Raw genomic sequence first — 22,532 nt, 5'->3', positions numbered from 1 at the left:
CACACACACACACACACACACACACACACACACACACACACACACACACACACACATCACACACACACACACACACACACACACACACACACACACACACACACACAACACACACACACACACACACACACACACACACACACACACACACACACACACACACACACACACAACCCACCACACACACACACAGTTTGTCCAACAACGCCCTTTGCTGGCGGCATATTCATTACAACAGACACCTATACACTCCATAACCCTACTGTTTATTTGTAGATATCTCCTAAAGCCTACAAATAAAGTGTGAAATGTAGGCCTGTTACATATATTATTGAGCGATATATATTATACACACTGTTCTGCTTTCTGCACTGACCTCAGCAGCTGTTCTCACTGTAAACACCGCGTCTGAATGAAAGCAGTTGTATCAAAAACAAATAGCCTAACATCCAGGGAGATGTGATTAGTGAGTAAACAAACGGTAAAGGGCAGAAAGTGTGATGCACATTTGATCATCTTCAATAACTTATAATCACAACGGGAACAGTTTGCAGAGCTGTGCTTCGTTGACATAAGTCAAAAATTATACAAATGACAAACTGCTCATTTCCGAGGACTCGCGCGCGTCTGCTTGACGCCGGGACGACCGGCCGCCCTCCCCGACAGGCGCACGGACGCGAGGGCCCGCTCATCACTGCGCGCACTTCTGCGACCGCAGTTTTAATTTTATTTTTGTTGTTCATTCATATCTTATTTTACCTAGTTACAATTTATTTATGCATATTTTTGTATCTCTCAAGTTTTAAACGATATTTTTGGTTTACTGTCCTATAGTATACATTGAAATGATTTCAAACCTTTTTATCCCAATAATTATAAAAGGAGTGCCTTGGAAATATTTGTTTACATAAATTGCATTTATCTCTCTTGCTCGATCCCACGCCCACTTTGCCTGTGAGCTGCGGACGCCTGATAAGCCAACACCCCCCACTTTCATCACTTACAGCACCCATCGTACAGAGCAAATGAAAAGTGTAACCGGGGTGAAAAGGGTGTTACATTTACTTAATTATGAATGTTGTTACATCAAGGCTGAAAATTAGGATGAGCGCAAACAGTCAAAAATGTTTTTTTCCCTCCCAGAACTGCCAGCGCAGCGCCCCCCCAGATCTGGCGCCCTAGACGACCGCCTATGTCGCCTATGCCAAAAACCGGGCCTGTACACCATGCTAAATGTATGTCTGCATAAAGCTGAGTTATGATCGGTCATAATAACACAGAATTTGGTGATGATTAAATAGTTTACAGTGAGATTTACTCCCATACTTTTGGCCATACTCACGCAGCCCTACAAATGAATTGCAAGTTTAGCTTTAGCAAGTTTGCAGAGCAGTGTTGATTTAAAAAAACAATTTGAAGGTTGGATATTGGTAAACCTTTTTTTGTGAATATATATTAATAAATTAAGATGTAAATGAATTCCAGTTTATTTGTAGTACTTTCTATTTTTATTGTGACATTTGGTGGCATCAATGTGTGCATTTGATACAGATAATGGAGCAGTTGCTTTAGGGCCACAGTGTATATCCCTTAAGGTCAAATAATGAGATCCTCGACCTCCGCCCCCCTCTCGCACCTCCACACAGAGCCCCCCTACATATCAAATCCCAACTTAACCCCTGACTACACCCCTGCTCACGAAACAAATCACCACTTAATTTCGGGTTAAAAAGTGTTTTAACCCGAAATGATATTTGGGTAATATAATACCCAAATGTCATTAGTAATGTGTTACATAACTGCGTTACAAAAAAAAGTAATACATTACTGTAACTTCATTACTTTTGTAACGCGTTACACCCAACACTGTTAACAAACAGCTTAAAAATACATATTGCCCAAGTGGTCGAATAATTTTTGGAGTTATAGTTGGTATTTATCAATATTTTTGCAATTTAAAACCATTTTATGCCACTGATACAATGATAATATAATTGCCTATTGAAATATCCTTAAATAATGTTGGCTTACTGTACTCTACTGCATTTTTTCTGGACTATACTGTGCACATTATATTATTAAAGAATAGTTTAAATGATCAAATTACATAAAAACAGAATCCTCTTCAGGTCAGTTCACAGTAGAAACAGACTCTTACTTTGTGTCTGAGGGTCCAGGTTCATTACTGAAGTTTAGAGTGTCCCCTTTGGACCGGTCACTCTTCAGAGACAGACAGCTGGGGACTGGAGACTCTGCTCTCTGTCTGTGGAAACAACAAATGTTTAACACATATCATTAGTTCATTCAAAGAGCAGCTTTTGACTTCTGTCTGTTCACCTGATTAAACATTTTTAGACTTGTTCTTAACTTTCAGTTTTTGAGTCATGCTTGTGGGTTTCTGCTTCTACAATTCATTTGAGAGTGAGATGTTTTACATGTTTGTGTTTCATTTGGTGAACCCAACACAAAGTCCAACGTGTCCAGTGTGAGAATGTTTTCACTGTAGTAGATTATTTACTATCGCTGATGATGCCAAGGACTTAAGCGCATATCCAATGTGATGCTACATTGCGAAGGAATAGTTGATCGCTTGAACATGGAGCTCGTAAGCTAACGGAGAATGTACCATTTATATGTCAGATACTACCTTAAGCTACTGAGACCCGCCTGTCTGCCCGGCACATCGGCACATCAAAACACACACACACACACACACACACACACACACACACACACACACACACACACACACACACACACACACACACACACACACACACACACACACACACACACACACACACACACACACACACACACACACACACACACACACACACACACACACACACACACACACACACACACACACACATACACACACACACACACACCACACACACACACACACACACACACACACACACACACACACACACACACACACACACACACACACACACACACACACACACACACACACACACACACACACACACACACACACACACACACACACACACACACACACACACACACACACACACACACACACACACACACACACACACACACACACACACACACACACACACACACACACACACACAGTTTGTCCAACAACGCCCTTTGCTGGCGGCATATTCATTACAACAGACACCTATACACTCCATAACCCTACTGTTTATTTGTAGATATCTCCTAAAGCCTACAAATAAAGTGTGAAATGTAGGCCTGTTACATATATTATTGAGCGATATATATTATACACACTGTTCTGCTTTCTGCACTGACCTCAGCAGCTGTTCTCACTGTAAACACTGCGTCTGAATGAAAGCAGTTGTATCAAAAACAAATAGCCTAACATCCAGGGGAGATGTGATTAGTGAGTAAACAAACGGTAAAGGGCAGAAAGTGTGATGCACATTTGATCATCTTCAATAACTTATAATCACAACGGGAACAGTTTGCAGAGCTGTGCTTCGTTGACATAAGTAAAAAATTATACAAATGACAAACTGCTCATTTCCGAGGACTCGCGCGCGTCTGCTTGACGCCGGGACGACCGGCCGCCCTCCCCGACAGGCGCACGGACACGAGGGCCCGCTCATCACTGCGCGCACTTCTGCGACCGCAGTTTTAATTTTATTTTTGTTGTTCATTCATATCTTATTTTACCTAGTTACAATTTATTTATGCATATTTTTGTATCTCTCAAGTTTTAAACGATATTTTTGGTTTACTGTCCTATAGTATACATTGAAATGATTTCAAACCTTTTTATCCCAATAATTATAAAAGGAGTGCCTTGGAAATATTTGTTTACATAAATTGCATTTATCTCTCTTGCTCGATCCCACGCCCACTTTGGCTGTGAGCTGCGGACGCCTGATAAGCCAACACCCCCCACTTTCATCACTTACAGCACCCATCGTACAGAGCAAATGAAAAGTGTAACCGGGGTGAAAAGGGTGTTACATTTACTTAATTATGAATGTTGTTACATCAAGGCTGAAAATTAGGATGAGCGCAAACAGTCAAAAATGTTTTTTTCCCTCCCAGAACTGCCAGCGCAGCGCCCCCCCCAGATCTGGCGCCCTAGACGACCGCCTATGTCGCCTATGCCAAAAACCGGGCCTGTACACCATGCTAAATGTATGTGTGCATAAAGCTGAGTTATGATCGGTCATAATAACACAGAATTTGGTGATGATTAAATAGTTTACAGTGAGATTTACTCCCATACTTTTGGCCATACTCACGCAGCCCTACAAATGAATTGAGATTTCCACACAAATGTTCTTTAGCAAGTTTGCAGAGCAGTGTTGATTTAAAAAAACAATTTGAAGGTTGGATATTGGTAAACCTTTTTTTGTGAATATATATTAATAAATTAAGATGTAAATGAATTCCAGTTTATTTGTAGTACTTTCTATTTTTATTGTGACATTTGGTGGCATCAATGTGTGCATTTGATACAGATAATGGAGCAGTTGCTTTAGGGCCACAGTGTATATCCCTTAAGGTCAAATAATGAGATCCTCGACCTCCGCCCCCCTCTCGCACCTCCACACAGAGCCCCCCTACATATCAAATCCCAACTTAACCCCTGACTACACCCCTGCTCGCGAAACAAATCACCACTTAATTTCGGGTTAAAAAGTGTTTTAACCCGAAATCATATTTGGGTAATATAATACCCAAATGTCATTAGTAATGTGTTACATAACTGCGTTACAAAAAAAAGTAATACATTACTGTAACTTCATTACTTTTGTAACGCGTTACACCCAACACTGTTAACAAACAGCTTAAAAATACATATTGCCCAAGTGGTCGAATAATTTTTGGAGTTATAGTTGGTATTTATCAATATTTTTGCAATTTAAAACCATTTTATGCCACTGATACAATGATAATATAATTGCCTATTGAAATATCCTTAAATAATGTTAGCTTACTGTACTCTACTGCATTTTTCTGGACTATACTGTGCACATTATATTATTAAAGAATAGTTTAAATGATCAAATTACATAAAAACAGAATCCTCTTCAGGTCAGTTCACAGTAGAAACAGACTCTTACTTTGTGTCTGAGGGTCCAGGTTCATTACTGAAGTTTAGAGGGTCCCCTTTGGACCGGTCACTCTTCAGAGACAGACAGCTGGGGACTGGAGACTCTGCTCTCTGTCTGTGGAAACAACAAATGTTTTACACATATCATTAGTTCATTCAAAGAGCAGCTTTTGACTTCTGTCTGTTCACCTGATTAAACATTTTTAGACTTGTTCTTAACTTTCAGTTTTTGAGTCATGCTTGTGGGTTTCTGCTTCTACAATTCATTTGAGAGTGAGATGTTTTACATGTTTGTGTTTCATTTGGTGAAGCCAACACAAAGTCCAACGTGTCCAGTGTGAGAATGTTTTCACTGTAGTAGATTATTTACTATCGCTGATGATGCCAAGGAGCACAGGAAGAGTTCAATTAAACGTTGTTACTGTACTCTACTAAGTTTCTTAACTGCGATCATTTAAGGTTTAGATTATCAGATAACATAAAAACTGAATCCTCTTCAGGTCAGTTTACAGTATAAACCGACTCTTACTTTGTGTCTGATGGTCCAGGGTCATTACTGAAGAGTAGAGGATGCTCTTTAGACCGGTCACTCTTCAGAGACAGACAGCTGGAGACTGAAGATTTGTCCTCTTCCTCCTCTTTCAAATCACTCATCTTCTCCAGTCTGAGAGATCAACCATTAACACTGGGAGACACACACACACATATTATAATAACACACTTGTTTCAATCAAAACCATCATAATAATAACTGGTACATTTTCAACAAATCAGTCAGACTTCAAACAGGCCGTTCTCCATTTTGTCTGTGCTGGGCTGTTACATGTCATGTAACTATGATGAATCAGAAACCAGGAAATACAAAAAGTGTACAACATTTGCAGGAGTCTCATTGGACTGTAGGACACCGATTTGTAATCAATAAGTAATGTTCTGACGTCCAGTATAACAGAATAAATAGTTAATACACTCACCCTGTTTCCTTCCTCCCGCTCTGTCGAGGTGTAAAATGGAGTCTGGCAGTCTGACTTCCTACTTTCACTTTAACGTCCTCATCTGTCTGCAGTTCCTGCCCTTGTTTTCATAACCACATGTATCAGCTGAACAGGAACACATACAGGGATTATTTTCAGTAAAATATAATTAGACATGCAGCTAAAAACAAACTCGACAAAGTTATTGAGATAAAATAATAATACCATAGTGTGAAACTAACCCAGTAACAGGAAACACCATGCATTCAAAACATGAAGTTAAAGTGTGTGATATGTAAGTGTGAAGGAGGGGGGAGGGGTAGAATTTATGGAGAGGGGAAGGATTCTTTTAAATCAGGTAGAGAGCAAAAGTGGGTAATCAAGGAGCCAACTCCTCAAGTTTAAGTTTTTAACAAAATAATGTGTTCAGGAGAACATAAAAACTTTACTAAGAAACTAAAATCAGAGGTGTCTAAAATATAATTTCAGTAAAAAGATAGTCTGAAACTATTTTTAAAATATAATTAAACCCACTTAAAACAATACAACAATTCAAATGGCTCCAGGAGTGGCAACTCAGTGTCAATCAGCACGGCAGAAGGGGTTCAAATCCGATCCAAACATTTCAAATTAAAAGCATGCAGCAGGAAGTAAAACCAGTTAAAAAGCAAACACATTTCAGAGTAAAAGCACACAATAAAAAGGATATAAAACACACTTAAAAACCTATAGTGTTAAAGGTGGGGTAGGTAAATTTGAGAAACCGGCTCGAGATACACTTTTTGTTATATTCCATGGAATGCTCTTAACATCCCGATAGCAATGAATATCTTAAGTGCTTTGACAAAAAATCCATAACAAAATGTCATCTGTGGAAGCCGTACTGTAAAAAGGACGACCAATCATTTTAGCCGGCCCGGCTAAAATAACTGGATGGCCTACCTGCCTGTCAGCCTTCCATCTGTGCACAAACTTATCTCGTGCCCTCATTGGTCATGTGCGCGTTCGTGTGTGTTGGAGGAGGGGCTCTGTAAGGAAGTGGCAGATTTTCTCCGGTTGTGTATTTTCAAATTCTAGCGATCTCGAGCCGGTTTCTCCGAAATTACCTACCCCACCTTTAAGTTTCAAGGCGTTCAGGTGATTACCAAACACTAATTCCTACATTTTCCCAACACCATTGTATCACTTGCGCTTTGATTTCATTGCATTAGTTTATTTCTCTTAACTTTTATGTTAAGTATATTGCATATTACACTTTAGGAGGAGCCTAAGACCTAACATTTTAATGTTTTATAACTACACTGTAGCTATTACAAATTATAATAAAACCTTAAAGAGGTGTAATGCACTTCACAGCCACTAGATGCTGCTAATGAGACTTTTTATCAAATGTACTTTTTTTACAAATGTTTAATATATTTAGACTCTGAATAAAAACAACATACCATCTGTTCTTGCCTCTGGTTGAGGGCTCCACGTTTTAAAACTACATTAATAAATTACCTTTTCTTTGTTATTCCTTCATACACTTAGTTTCTCTTCATTCTGTGTGGCCTTAGTCCCTTCAGCTGATTAACGAACACTAATGCCTGTATTTTTCCTGCACCATTGTGTCACTTGCACTATTTTTACTTGCACTATTTTATGTATTTGTCTTGTAATGTTAACTATATGGCTTGTTGCATTGTTATAGGAGCCTGGGACTTAACCCACTGTAGCTTGTGTATATCTGACAGTAAACCCTTTGGATTTTTGAATCATTTTTGATCCAACAAGGTGTAATTTACTTTATTTTGTACAAATGTTGTTGTTTTAATGTATTTGGACACAACATGAAATAACCCTCTCTTATAGTCTCTACTCTCTGGTTGTGGCTTTAAAGCTTTAATAATAGACCATTAAATCACTTTTCCTTCACATATAGTTTCTCTTCTATTCACTGCTCTCTAAGTTCTTTGGATTTGTGAATCATTTTTTATCCAACTAGTTTGTATTGAGATGTGTAATTCACATCACCGCCACTAGATGCTGCTAATGGGACTTTTTATAAAACATACTTTTTTACAAATGTTTAATATATTTAGACTCTGAATAAAAACAACATACCATCTGTTCTTGCCTCTGGTTGAGGGCTCCACGTTTTAAAACTACATTAATAAATCACCTTTTTCTTTGTTATTCCTTCATACACTTAGTTTCTCTTCATTCTGTGTGGCCTTAGTCCCTTCAGCTGATTACCAAACACTAATTCCTGTATTTTTCCTGCCCCATTGTGTCACTATTTTTACTTGCACTATTTTATGTATTTTTCTTGTAATGTTAACTATGTGGATTGTTGCATTGTTATAGGAGCCTGGGACTTAACCCACTGTAGCTTTTGTATATCTGATAGTAAAACCTTTGGATTTTTGAATCATTTTTGATCCAACAAGGTGTGATTCACATCACTGCCACTAGAAGCTTTTATTTGTATGCATTCTTTTTTTTACAAATGTTGTTGTTTTAAAGGTGGGGTAGGTAAGTTTGAGAAACCGGCTCGAGATACACTTTTTGTTATATTCCATGGAATGCTCTTAACATCCCGATAGCAATGAATATCTGAAGTGCTTTGACAAAAAATCCATAAAAAAATATCATCTGTGGAAGCCGTAATACTGTAAAAAGTACGACCAATCATCTGAGCCGGCCCGGCTAAAATAACTGGATGGCCTACCTGCCTGTCAGCCTTCCATCTGTGCACAAACTTATCTCGTGCCCTCATTGGTCATGTGCGCGTTCGTGTGTGTTGGAGGAGGGGCTCTGGAAGGAAGTGGCAGATTTTTTCCGGCTGTGTATTTTCAAATTCCAGCGATCTCGAGCTGGTTTCTCCAAAATTACCTACCCCACCTTTAATGTATCAGTCTATGATTTGGACACAACATGAAATAACCCTCTCTATAGTCTCTACTCTCTGGTTGTGGCTCCAAAGCTTTAAAAATAGACCATTAAATCACTTTTTCTTCACATTTAGTTTCTCTTCTATTCACTGCTCTCTCAGTTCTTTGAATTGTGTGAATCATTTGTTCTCCAACAAGTTTGATTTGAGATGTGTAATTCACATCACAGCCACCAGATGCTGCTAATGAGACTTTTTATAAAAACGTACTTTTTTACAAATGTTTACTGTATTTAGACACTGAATAAAAACAAACCATCTCTTCTCGTCTCTTGTTGAGGCTTTCAGGTAAAACTAGATAAATAAATCACATGCTCCTTGTTGTTTCTTCATACTTTTAGTTTCTCTTGTATTATTCTATCTCTGCTCAGTCTCAGGTGATTTCCTCACACATCGTCGCGTTGCAGCTTTCTGTTTCTAAAGAGGAAGAAGAGCGACTCATCATGTGACTCTTTCTTCATAACTAACAAACCAGGAAAACCTGTCAGTGTTCAACAGAGAAGCAGCGATGAGACACACCGATCAAGGCGAGTTTTACACTTTTCATCATTTAGTTTAAGCTTTTATCAAAACATAATACGTTTTATATGAATGATATAATGATATAAAAACCCTCAGTTGGCTTTTCTTCTACTTTCGTTTCTATGTTTGTGACGAGTTTCTTTGTGTTCATGCTGCAGGTGAGGTTATCAAAGTGACGATGAATAACAAACCAGTAGTTAAATATCTGTAAGGTTATTAAACTGTGGTTTAGTGAGTCTGTGGTGATTTAAAAGGACTTTGTAGCTCAGGTTGTTATGGTATTTGAAAACTATAAATGGATGTACTTTTTGCTGCAGTTTCCCCTTTAAAACATGAATTATGTATTTTTGTAAAGAGTGATTTTGGAAGTAATATAAGATAAACAAAAGAGACCATTCAACGAAATCTTCTTTGGATAACTTGGACACACTTAAAACTCACAACAGTATAACAATGACTTCACTGAGAGTTTTTATATTAATGACTTGATCTGCACAAAAGATATGACGTATTTTACTTTAGTTTTACGAAGAGTTTATTTTATGTTCAGGTGTTTATAATAAGATAGTAGGCCTACTTTATTGATCCCGATTTCGGAAACAAAAGTACCAGTCCAGTAGAAAACACAAATAGCAGTAAAGTAGCACTACCAAAACTATTAAACTAGTAGTAACTTTAAAGTGTACTTTGTTTAAGCTTAAGAGACAGCTAGAAGTAACAACTACTACACATTATACCAAGAAGTTCACTTATAATATAGTCACATTAAATAATACAATTTGTGTGCTTTACTCCTACACTCAAACTATACTTGGAAGTATATTGTTGTACAAAAGATTTGGCCAATTTAGTCCCAAGAAGTATTAAATTGATATATGAGTTGATGAGAAAATGAGTGTCCTTGGTAAATACACTTGAACTCTACTTAAGTTAATTATAAAATGTTTTTGAATAATTCTTCTTTTGAGCTTAATGTTAGTGGCTTAAGTGTCTACAGTTCAGATTAAAGTGAACTATCACAAATATTTAAGGAGTAGATTAAAGGTTATATGACATTTTGCTTTTATAACTATTAGTTGTTAAGTGCGTCCGTCAGGTATCAGGTGACACTTGTAATCTATTTTAAGAATAGATTCATCTAGATTTGTATCCTCTACTTATTTTAAAGTGTTCATCATTCTCCAGTAAATCAGATGAAAAGAACCGATACTGACCAATGTTACTGATTAAAACAAATGATTTCTTTGACTTATGTTTACTGCTTTTTAGTTCCTTTTTAAATTGAGGAATCATCGCTCTCGCTGCACACACTTCCCATCATCTGAAGCTGCTGAACAACATTCTCTACATGGTTTTGATTAAACAACAACTGATGTCGATGCGTTTGAAAACATATCTTGCTTGTTTATTAGTTCCAGTTCTGCTAGTTCAATAGCTTTAAATTAAGAGAAGTAATACATAGACTGCTGCTGACCTAACCCTAACCACAAACACGTAAGATACATTTAAGCAGAAGTTACATATTAATAGTCTGTGTGCATTATCAGATTGTCTTAAACCTCCTGATACAACATCAGCGTTATCACAGCCACAAATATATTGGTGAAGAAGCTGAACATCATGAGCTTCACAGTTTGATGTTTTGTTAGATTGTATTAGCGTAAACTTAAGCATAAGGTAGAACAATAAGCGAGTTACCCACTTAATCTAACAGACAGATTTATAATTGATAGTGTTTTAGTTAACACACAAAACATACGATTAAAACAAGTAATATTTATTGGTTAACTTGCTTGTTAATTGCTGAAAAGTGCCAGATTTAAAGAGCCAAAATGCTATATACAGTTCCTGGATATGTGTTACATAGAGTCACACACGACTAGCATGAAATAGACACAATTAACACTTAAACTAGTTGTATTCAAAGCGTTGGACAGGTAAGAATTTAAGTCCAACCTTAAATGACATACAATTATTCGTGAAAGGTATACAGGTGATGTGTCAAGGCCTTGAATAAACAAATAACATGTTAAAAACTACGCAATTTCACAAAGTTTGTTGTTAACTTTTGACTTTTGAATTGACATTAAGGCATAAGACATGACATAAACACAAATAAAACTTGTTTTAATAGAATAGGAGAGGTATAAAATACAAAAATAAAATGTACAGTGCAGTGTAAATTATGAATAGTTGTTTAAATAAAAAAGTGAATGTACTGTTATTATGCTGCGACATACTTCTACCATGGTTGGTTACTTATTTCATTTTATTCAAAGTGTATTGGCCTATTTTGTTCAATATTTTAACTGTTGTCTTTCATTTGCACTGTCTGTTACTGCTTTATTTCTAATGTTGTGTTTCCCCGCTGTGAGAAGAATAACTGAAAAACACGTTGATCCTCTGCGTGTGGTTGTTTTGAAGCGAACACCGCTCGCCTGTTTGTGACTCAAAGGTTTGTTTTCTCGGCAAGAAAAGGTCACACGACATCCTGACTGTGTGTGTGTGTGTGTGTGTGTGTGTGTGTGTGTGTGTGTGTGTGTGTGTGTGTGTGTGTGTGTGTGTGTGTGTGTGTGTGTGTGTGTGTGTGTGTGTGTGTGTGTGTGTGTGTGCGTGTGCGTGTGTGCGTGTGCGTGTGTGTGTGTGCAGGTCTGATGTTGGGGAGCCTTCTGCTCGTCTTCCTGTGTGTCGGCGCGGCGGCCAAGTTTGAAAGCCAGCTGGACGACCTCTGGGAGCTGTGGAAGAAGACGCACGAGAAGAAGTACACAGATGAGGTAAACTCAAAAGAAAAAAGGGATGTAAATGTGTTTGTGGGCGCAAAATCCATAATGTAGCAGTCTTTGACCTTACGCTCTCTTACTGTATATGTCTTTGTTTTGAGGTGGAGGATATGCACCGCCGGGAATTGTGGGAGAAAAACGTGATGCTCATTAGCATGCACAACCTGGAGGCCTCCATGGGGCTGCACACCTACGATCTGAGCATGAACCACATGGGAGACTTGGTGAGAAACTAGTGTTTATAATGAAGGGGAAAAGGTTTAGGGAACTGTTTTTATGATAAGCACATTTATTCATTCATCTAACAACAGTTTTTATAATGGTTAAAGGTCAGAAAGATGCAGCTTATGATTGGTTTTGAACTTTGATTCTCAACAGTTATTCATTATAATAATGTTTTATATATTACTTTTTGAAATATGCTGGAAATTAGCAGGCAACTGGATCTCAAAATCAGTATGTTGACATAATGATATGAATGGAAATGCAAACGAAAGCACCAAATAAGGGCGTAAGGAGTTGGAAAAACTGGAACTGCTACCTCGGCAACCCGACTCGGATAAGCGGGATGTTACGTTGGCCGACCGGTGCAAACATGCAACAACGTCCCAAAACACTTCTATTAGGAGTTGGTGAAGATATTTCTTCATTTGCAGGTCTTTTGGCACATTATACCCATTGAGCCAAAAGCTTCTCACTTATTTGACACTTTGTTATTCTAACAATATCGATCATAGCTGCTTTAACTAATCATTTCAGCTGAAGTCCCGTAAAAGTTCCTGTAATCAGGAAACAAATACCCACAGGCAGAATGTACATTTTTATATTTGGACGCTGAGCATTAGGCTTCGTCTTTTCACCCTTTGGCCCGTCCTCTGGTCCAACTTTGTGTGAAACTCTGCTTTTTCTCGGTTCAAGCCTTTGAGACTGGAGTAATGAGATGATTTGTGCTCTCAGCTCGACCACTGATCCACGGCTCCTGCAGGATGCATTCAGCACTTACTGTATGTGGAGAATAGCCTGCAGTATGTTCTGGGTGTATAATGAGTGTCTAAAGAAACCACGCTGCATACTGGAATATTAACTACGTGGTGTTTGGTTTGCATCCTTTAACCTGCCTCGCCTCAATCTGTGTCCGAGGGTCTTCGGAGATATTCAAGCTGAATTGGAGTAATTGACGCCAAAAAGTACCATAGCTGATTCCTGAGAACTGAACTGAACTCTCACACACTCACACAGTGAAAACATTACTCTATGTTTTAGGCCCCGGCCCCACGGGGACGCATACGGTAAAACGCAAACGCAATCGCAAAAAAGGCTTCCGTCCACACGCAATAGACACCGGAAAGTGTCTGTTCACACGAGACAGCTCCGTTTAACTCCAACTGCTCAAATCGGAGGTGAGCAGGAGAGGTGGGGAGAGGCGGGGAGAGGCGGGGCTATTGCGTCATCATTATCAGAAAATGATCGTATAGGGCGTAATAACGGAGCCGTTGGACCCCCCAGAGCGTTGCGTATGCCGTTCTATCCACCTCGGGACCCGTTATCGTTACCGTAGTCGTTTACTGCCATATTCTGTCGTCCTAGTGTGGCCGAACGGTCTATATGACACAAAACTGTAACGGAAACTACCGTATGCGTCCTCGTGGGGCCGGGGCCTGAGTTTACAATGTAGAAGCTTTTGGGTTTGTATTCTAAACCCCACATTAATCTTCTAACTTTCCAAACCTTTGTTCAAATGTTTTCCAAAGAACACAGGAAATATAGCTGGAGTAAAACAAACATAAAACACACTTTGATCCTGAATTTTCTGTCAATTATAGACCTTTACCTTACTATCAAAGAGTCGTGTGATTTACTAATAACCAAATGTCATTTTGTTTATTTTTTTATTCATGTACAGTACAGTATGTAAATGTGTCAAACTTATCCAAGAGGCTATTTTTCATCTGTAGTCCCTGAAAATATGTTTTAAAGTCACCCTAACAACTAATTATATTTAAAACAACAAGTCAATAAAATAATGCCACATACTAGCGGTTCACAATACAGAAAATGCGAATAAAAACTATTCTTTTTTAAATAATTGGGCAGTGATGAGGATAAACATATTTCTCATTGACTATTTCTACTTTCTACTTGCATCACAACACAGAGACAGCTCAGGTGAAGGTCAAAAGTGACCCCTGAGACAGTTTGTGATACTGGGCTATATTAATATAATTGTATTTGTTGTTCTTCCTGACAGACAGCAGAGGAGATCCTGCAGTCGCACGCCATGCTCACTCCTCCCAACGACATCCAGAGGGCACCCTTAGCCTTCAGAGGGGCTTCAGGCGCTAAAGCCCCCGACACCATGGACTGGAGAGACAAGGGCTGTGTGACCAGCGTCAAGATGCAGGTGAGGGGGACCTCCAGTGGATTCAAGGATTCAAGGATTCAAGGCTTTTATTCTCAGTTGTACATAGCTCTATATACAACCAGGGTTCCCCCCATAGTGATGTATTCTAGTCAGTGGTGTAAAGTAGACTTACTCAAGTAGTGTACTTAAGTTACATTTTGAAGGACTTTCAATTTAGTTTTTCAATGTAATGCTGTTGCACACAACCCAACAGTATTTTCCTGTACATCATGAGCGTCCACCTTGGATGTATTTCTATCAAGATTCAAGATTCAAGGCTTACAGTGTAGATATATCAATGAACATCTTAGGTCTCAGGCTCCTCCAACACAATAAAACAGATAAAATAGTGCAAGTAAATACAAATAAAATAGAAATAGTGTAAGAAGAAGATATTTGCGGTGTTTAAGAGGTTTAAGAACTCACTTTCTTTGTTTGTCTATTATATCTAACATTACATGTCATTTGTTAGACACTTTTATCCAAAGCGACTTACATACATTCAGTACTGTAGACAATCCCCACAGGAACAATTTGTGGTGAAGTGTCTCAGGGACACAACGACATGCTGTCTGCAGTGGGACTAGAACTTGCTATCCCCTGATTCGAAGTCCAGTACACTATCCACTGAGCCACAGCCTCCCTACATGTTGCACAGAACTGAAGTCTTTCCAAAACCAATACTTGTGAGTTTGGTTGAATGATATTAATCTGCACCACTTCTTCCTCTTCAATTAACACAAATCTTATTGACATACTTTAGTTGTATGATACTATAAATAATCAAATGAAGGTCAAAGTTATATTTATTTTATTGGCGGCCATTTAAAGGCTGTATGTACATTTCACATTTTTGTAACTAAGAGTTATTTTTTCAAATCTAGGAACAGTAATTAGGTCAAACATAATTTTGCACATTTTGTACAAAGGTACTTATTATAAAACTTCCCCTTTAAATTCTGATATTATGCACATCAGTTATTCTTCATATATATTTTCCGAAATATTCCTGATGTACTTAATAATTTTTACACATTTAAAATAGTTTTTTAGTTCTAAATGTGATAAGTTTTCTACAGCTTATCTCCTGTGCTTATGTATGCCCCATTATACACCAAAGCTAATGTCTTTTATGTCGCTTAATTGGCCATACACCAATTTTAGATTGTGAATTCAACCTTAGAAATGTAAACCAGCAGCGGTCAGGTGATGAGCTATAGGTTTGGTTTTGGTAATGCATGTGACACATCTTCCACACTAACAACCCAGTTGATGTGGCAATAAAACGTGCGAAACTGGCGGTTGTGGTGACGACTTCCTGTAATAAAACCAACAGCTGCTTACAGAAACTAAAGGAGGACGGTGGGAGGATGACCGTTTATTGCGTCACTGTTAAGACACAGTTCTCTGTTCCTATTGAGTCACTGAACTTTTGAAAGAACATCCATAACATTCATGTTTGCTACTTACACATTATTTATCTAATATATCATATTCCAATTACTTATATATAGACTCTTATGGCACTATGTGTATTCCATTTTTGTATTTGCTTGCACTATTTTATCTGTTTTATTGTGTTGCTCTGTTGGAGGAGCCTGTGACCTAAGATTTTCATTGATATATCTACACTGTAGCTATGTACACATGACATTAAAAGCCTTGAATCTTGAATCTTGATAGAAATACATCCAAGATGGACGCTCATGATGTACAGGAAAATAGTGTTGGGTTGTGTGCAGCAGCATTAAATGTAAAAACTAAGGTGAAAGTCCTTCAAAGTTGATCTTAAATACACTACTTGAGTAAGTCTACGTAGTTACTTTACACCACTGACTAGAATACATCACTATGGGGGGAACCCTGATTGTGTAGACTCTCCTTGCACTATTTCCAACAATTCTTTTTGTATTTACTGGCACTATTTTATCTGTTTTATTGTGTTGCTCTGTTGGAGGAGCCTGTGACCTAAGATTTGCATTGATATATTTACACTGTAGCTATGTACACATGACAATAAAAGCCTTGCATCTTGATCTTGTTTAACACCCAGGGTTCCTGTGGCTCCTGCTGGGCCTTCAGTGCTGCAGGGGCCTTGGAGGGCCAGTTAGCCAGGACCACAGGGAAGCTGGTGGACCTGAGTCCCCAAAACCTGGTGGACTGTTCTGGAAAATACGGAAACCTCGGCTGCAACGGGGGCTACATGAGCAAGGCCTTCCAGTACGTCATCGACAACCAGGGCATCGACTCCGAGGCTTCGTATCCGTACAAAGGACAGGTGAGCATCCTGCTGATGTTCAGGTGTATATCAGTATGTAGTGTCTCTACTTTAAAGAGTCCTCTCCTGCTGATGTTCAGGTGTATATCAGTATGTAGTGTCTCTACTTTAAAGAGTCCTCTCCTGCTGATGTTCAGGTGTATATCAGTATGTAGTGTCTCTACTTTAAAGAGTCCTCTCCTGCTGATGTTCAGGTGTATATCAGTATATAGTGTCTCTACTTTAAAGAGTCCTCTCCTGCTGATGTTCAGGTGTATATCAGTATGTAGTGTCTCTACTTTAAAGAGTCCTCTCCTGCTGATGTTCAGGTGTATATCAGTATGTAGTGTCTCTACTTTAAAGAGTCCTCTCCTGCTGATGTTCAGGTGTATATCAGTATGTAGTGTCTCTACTTTAAAGAGTCCTCTCCTGCTGATGTTCAGGTGTATATCAGTATGTAGTGTCTCTACTTTAAAGAGTCCTCTCCTGCTGATGTTCAGGTGTATATCAGTATGTAGTGTCTCTACTTTAAAGAGTCCTCTCCTGCTGATGTTCAGGTGTATATCAGTATGTAGCTCACATGCTTCAGAAGGATTTGGAAAAGCCATTACACTTGGATAAAATGTGAAAAGGAACTTTTAAAAACCCAAATGTACACACTTGTATACAAATCCAAGTATTGTGGGGTCAAAAAACATGACCTGTTAAAAAACACCTTTACTGAGATGGCAGAACTTCAAATAATAATCCTCCTTTGATAAGCAATCATCCGCAGGTGTGTAGGGAGTTTGATCGAAGTAGAGACCTGCAATGACAAAGAGAAAAATAAGTCAAAACTTCTTTTAGAATAAAGGGTCAGATATCAGATACACTGAATCTGCTTAAGTTCAATTGAAACACAACATGTTGTTTGTATGAATAGTTTCTTTTAGCAAAAATGTTAAAAGTTCACATTTTCCAACTTTTAATGTGCAAAATGTGTGTTCCTACACATCTGTTACAATTAAATGCATTTTGGTTTATGGGTTCGACAAACTAGACTGTACCTCAGACTTAGGGAACTTGTGATCTGCATTAAAGGTGACAATGGTATATATTGCAATTAGCTTTATCAGTCAGAACTTCCTCGACACCGGAGGGGTCTACTCGATGAAGACCTCAGCCCAAAATGAACTTTAAAACTCAATTAGAACGTGGTGTTTTAGGTGGAAGCATTTAGGAGTGCAAACTCAGCTTTACAGTCAACACATTCCTGTATGAGCAAACAATGTGGGTGTAGAAGAAGTTGAGCTCGCCCCTGCAGGCTGTAGACGGCAACACTCGCTTCACTCGTCTGTGGTCCGCTGTTAATGTCTCTTTGGAGCAACAATAAATTAATCTGAGCGGACAGCGTGTTTGTCCTCCAGGCTGCATCTGTTTGTGTGGAAGAGGAGGAGGAAGGAGACTGTTGCAGCCTCACAGAGGTGTTTTGGTTTACCCACAAAATAAAGAAAATGATTGAACATTTCTGGCTCTGGATAGAAAACGCATATATTTAGTGCTTAGGAAAATGAAGAGGTTATCTTTTTACCTGCATGGACGTCACCAGAGTTAAGCCAACTTCAAGTTATACGTTGAGTTGCTTTTCGAGTCCTATCAGGTATGTTCCATCCAGTATAAATCATCACTTTTAACCCCAGTTTGTCCTCTGACTTCAGGACCAGCAGTGTCAGTACAACCCTTCGTACCGCGCTGCTAACTGCTCCAGCTACAGCTTCCTGCCTGAGGGGAACGAGGCCTCTCTGAAGGAGGCGCTCGCCAACATTGGACCCATTTCAGTGGCGATTGACGCCGAACAGCCCAAATTCCGCTTTTACAGGAGCGGTACGTTTCACATCATGAGCTCCACAGGCTCTTTTTCTTTACTAACATGACTGAAATAGATGCAGAAAGATCCAGATATGTTTAGTGAAGGGTGGTGGTGGACTCTTAACAGGTTGCTGAAAAAAGGTCACAGAGGGAGAGTGATTTTTAACACTCATACTTGCAAAAAAGTCAAGTTAACACCCCCTAAAAATCTTGTTTGTGCACACCTATAGTGGGTAAATGTGTCACCTTGCTGCATGTACAGGCTCGAGGACCCAATATGTCACGGTTGAGCGTAGCTAAAGGTTTACCAATGAGGACAGCAAGATGCAGCTTTGACGTTACTCTCCAAGCTTTTTGCTTTAAAGTAAATGCTGATTGCACAATGCAGTTGACATTGATTGATACTTTTTATTTTGAACAAGTAAATTAATAATTACAAAACAAAACAAATGTTGCAGTGCATAGTCATGTAAGAGAAATCAAAACAAAAAATGACATTTACAACAACAACAACAACAACAACACCAACAGCATTAGCAACATAAACAGTCCCACATCTAGTGTTCGAAAAGGAGTGAGAAGAAGTATCACTTATTTAATCTCACCCCCTTGTCCCTAAATGATTTATTTATAATCTGTAATCTGCAATAATTATCATTATTATTAATTATTATTGTTATTATTATTATTAATCTGCTTTACCTGTTGATTGACATATATACATATACACATATGTACATATATACATATATGCACATATACATATACACACCTACATACTCACACATATACACATATAAAAAGGCAACATAGAAGTTTAGATTGGTTCCCTAAATGACTTGTGAAATTCGGTCTGCAAACAATGATGTTCCCCAGGTATCTATCAGTAGTTATCCCCAGTTAAAAAAGTATACATTTAAATTTGTATCCCCTCTAGGAGAAATGGCAGAACAACTAAAGTAACGGTGGAAAACAAAGTGTAGTGTCTCCTGTGAAATGTTAGACTCTGAGGAAAATGTAAAGCAATTCGGTTTTTCTTTTTAGAGCAACTGCAACAGTAATACTATTGAGAAACGCTGTGGAGGCCCATTTGAAAAACTGTCCATTGTCACTTTTAAAGCTTTTATTAACAGGACTCTGAATCCCTAACCTGCTAGAAAAATGAACAAATGTCAGATTTAAATGACACTACTGATTGATTCACCAGCTATGCATACACATATATATAATATGTACACTAATATTGAGAATGATACCATTTATTTAAACGCAATATTTCACAATCAATTCCCTGACCCCTGCTGTTTCAGGGGTGTATGATGACCCAAGCTGCACCCAGAACACTAACCACGGGGTGTTAGCTGTGGGGTACGGCTCTCTGAACGGACAAGACTACTGGCTGGTGAAGAACAGGTGAGACCTTTTTCTTATACATTTAGTTCATATAAACACACTGATTTATGACTTACTTACGTACAGTAGTTCCTGTATGTTCCGCCCCCATCTGAGTCCCCGTGTGGTGGAGGGGAAGTGAAACGGGGAAGTCAATAATGTGCCGGAAAGTACACGGTTTCAATAAGCAGAAAGGGTTTGGGTATTCTGCTGACACGAGTTTAGTGGTTGACTTAAAAGTCCACAAACAGCTGCCTCTCAGGCAAACATTCACTCAAACGGCAGTGAAGGTCTTAATCAGACGACGTCAGGAAATCCTTTGTGTGAAAAAGAGAAGAAGGAGTTTCATTTTTACATGACATGTTCTTTTTGTTATTTCTCATTACTGTGTGAAAAACATTTTAATCCTCTTGATATGTCTCTGCCACACAGTGACTTATTTATTTATTCCTCCTAAATGATTTTGATGTATAAACCGTGAGATTGGCCGTTTAATTTAGAGTTTAAGTAACCCATGAAACACCTTTAACGCCAACGTTTTCCCAGTAGATTATTGTCTATATTACATTTTGAAAAGCCTTTTGTGTAGCGTCTTCACTCAGGTGTTGTTAAAGTTGAAACACATGGATCTTTGATGTAGAATCACGTATGTTGGGGTTGGGTTTAGGCAACAAAGCCACTTGGTTTGGCTCTGAATAACAATTATGCTTTGTTAGAATAAGCGGCAGATATCATGTTACTCAGTGACGTAACATTACATGACATGTCGCCCGGAAAAATATCTCAACATTTGGTTTAACATGAGATACGAATGCGTGTCTCATGGCTAAATGTCGTGTGTTTTTTTGGACCCAGCAGACTTTCGGTCTTTTAAAACCATGTCCATTTCTCTAAGGTGTTGATACTGGAGTTAATTACAACGTGTCTTTACTTGTGTGTCAGTATCAAGACACCAACAACAAACAATGTCTGTATTTGGAGCTATCACTGAGTTTGTATTCTGCACTTCTGATGCGTTTCAATTAACCAATAGGACTTTCATTGAAAGTAGTTGTTATTCTAGCTTTACACTAATTCATTTTCTTAATTTCAAGCTCATTATAATTCCAAGAATGAAAATCGTGCATGCATGGGGGCGCTATTGGTCGACTTAATGCATGTGGATGACTCTTCTGGTCATGTTCTAATCACTCAACAAGGATTTCAATAATATAAACATGATTATATTTTCATTAACTTGTTTCTCTGCTCTTTCTGTCCAGCTGGGGAACGTCCTACGGAGAACAGGGCTACGTCCGGATGGCACGCAACAAGCAGGACCAGTGTGGCATCGCTCTGTACGCCTGCTACCCCGTTATGTAGCTGCAGAAGAAACAGGCTGGATACTTAACGTCCCTTTCAGTTTTATATATCCACTATTTTTAAAGTTACATTTTATAATGATCATAACAGTTTTCTTCAGGTTGGGTTTTGGGAAATTCCATTGAATGCACCTTCGAAGGGGAAAAGCCAAGAACAGGAAATCTTTAAATACTACAGTTTTATCATTTATCTTGTCTTTACTGTGTGCTTGAATCTTTAATAAAGAGACATGTACTGTGTAATCTTGCCCTTTCAGATCTGTCTTCTGTGCCGTAGACGTGATGACAGCGAATATCTGATTTTACACCGGCTGTTTCAGGTTTTTCACTCTGTTAAATCGGCCATGAAAACTGCCTGAAAGGATTCCATTGACTCTTTGGGAAATTGGCTTGTTGGTCAATTTAGCTTTTACATGTTACGACAGAAGGAACGCCAAAATCAATACTCGGCCGTGTCTCTGGTAAAAATCTCTGTCCTGTGCACATGCTGATGGTATAGCATGACATAATGCAGCCTGCAGGCAAGTTACATTGTCTTGAAGTAGAACAGCTTTCTGATATGTTGTTGGTGGTTTTTTTGCACCCTCTCATCAAACACTTAGCCAAGTCCAAGCAGTCGGTTGAAACTGTTTGTTATTTTAAAGCTTATATGCTTTTTAGAATTTAAAAAAGGAGATACACACCACTCTCATAATGTCGTTTAAATTTGAAACTAAATCCAGGATCTGGGTATCCAGGATAACAAAATGTATCTATCATTAGAAAAGCAATGTGTTACTTAACGGTATTAAGTAACACAAAAAACTCAACTGTAGAGAGTGCAGTTTTACGACGCACAGGGTCGGGTTGCAGTCATTATGCTAAGCTAACTTGCTTCTGGGTGCAACTTCACATTTAGCATACAGACTTCTTGGCAATAAACTGAATATCTCCGGGTACAATAGTGATCCGAAACGTATATTTATATAAACATGTCTATTTTACA

At 38.5% G+C, this 22,532-nt stretch overlaps 1 protein-coding gene and 1 long non-coding RNA gene across 3 annotated transcripts; one reads left to right on the top strand and one right to left on the bottom strand.

Annotated features, from left to right (window-relative positions):
- Positions 1-5,152: 5,152 nt before the first annotated feature.
- On the bottom strand, positions 5,153-6,276 carry LOC117494843. The gene is made up of 3 exons (XR_004557128.1): positions 6,052-6,276; positions 5,607-5,762; positions 5,153-5,192 (listed from the first exon to the last, which is right to left on the bottom strand). It is a non-coding gene; the product is annotated as an uncharacterized LOC117494843 (long non-coding RNA).
- A 3,135-nt stretch (positions 6,277-9,411) lies between these two features.
- On the top strand, positions 9,412-21,794 carry LOC117494842 (cathepsin S-like). Of its 2 annotated transcripts, XM_034145831.1 has the most exons (8): positions 9,413-9,513; positions 12,158-12,282; positions 12,390-12,512; positions 14,537-14,689; positions 16,743-16,967; positions 18,644-18,809; positions 20,105-20,207; positions 21,449-21,794. In XM_034145831.1, the coding sequence occupies exons 1-8, from the start codon at positions 9,495-9,497 to the stop codon at positions 21,546-21,548; spliced, it is 1,014 nt and encodes a 337-aa protein (XP_034001722.1). In that variant the 5' UTR covers positions 9,413-9,494; the 3' UTR covers positions 21,549-21,794. The 2 variants fall into 2 exon arrangements, with proteins under 2 accessions (XP_034001723.1, XP_034001722.1); XM_034145832.1 differs by lacking the exons at positions 20,105-20,207; positions 21,449-21,794 and adding an exon at positions 18,887-18,944 and having other exon boundaries at positions 9,412-9,513; positions 18,644-18,855.
- The last annotated feature ends 738 nt before the right edge of the window (positions 21,795-22,532 follow it).

The sequence above is a fragment of the Trematomus bernacchii genome, unplaced genomic scaffold (genome assembly GCF_902827165.1).
Source record: "Trematomus bernacchii unplaced genomic scaffold, fTreBer1.1, whole genome shotgun sequence".
NCBI lineage: Eukaryota > Metazoa > Chordata > Actinopteri > Perciformes > Nototheniidae > Trematomus > Trematomus bernacchii.
Note: the sequence above shows the minus strand (reverse complement) of the source record. Positions and strands in the feature narration are given on the sequence as shown.

Excerpts from the sequence above, each read along its gene's own strand:
- LOC117494842 (XM_034145831.1), top strand. Across the intron at positions 16,968-18,643 it reads CGTATCCGTACAAAGGACAG|GACCAGCAGTGTCAGTACAA; the intron begins GTGAGCATCCTG and ends CTCTGACTTCAG. Across the intron at positions 20,208-21,448 it reads TACTGGCTGGTGAAGAACAG|CTGGGGAACGTCCTACGGAG; the intron begins GTGAGACCTTTT and ends CTTTCTGTCCAG.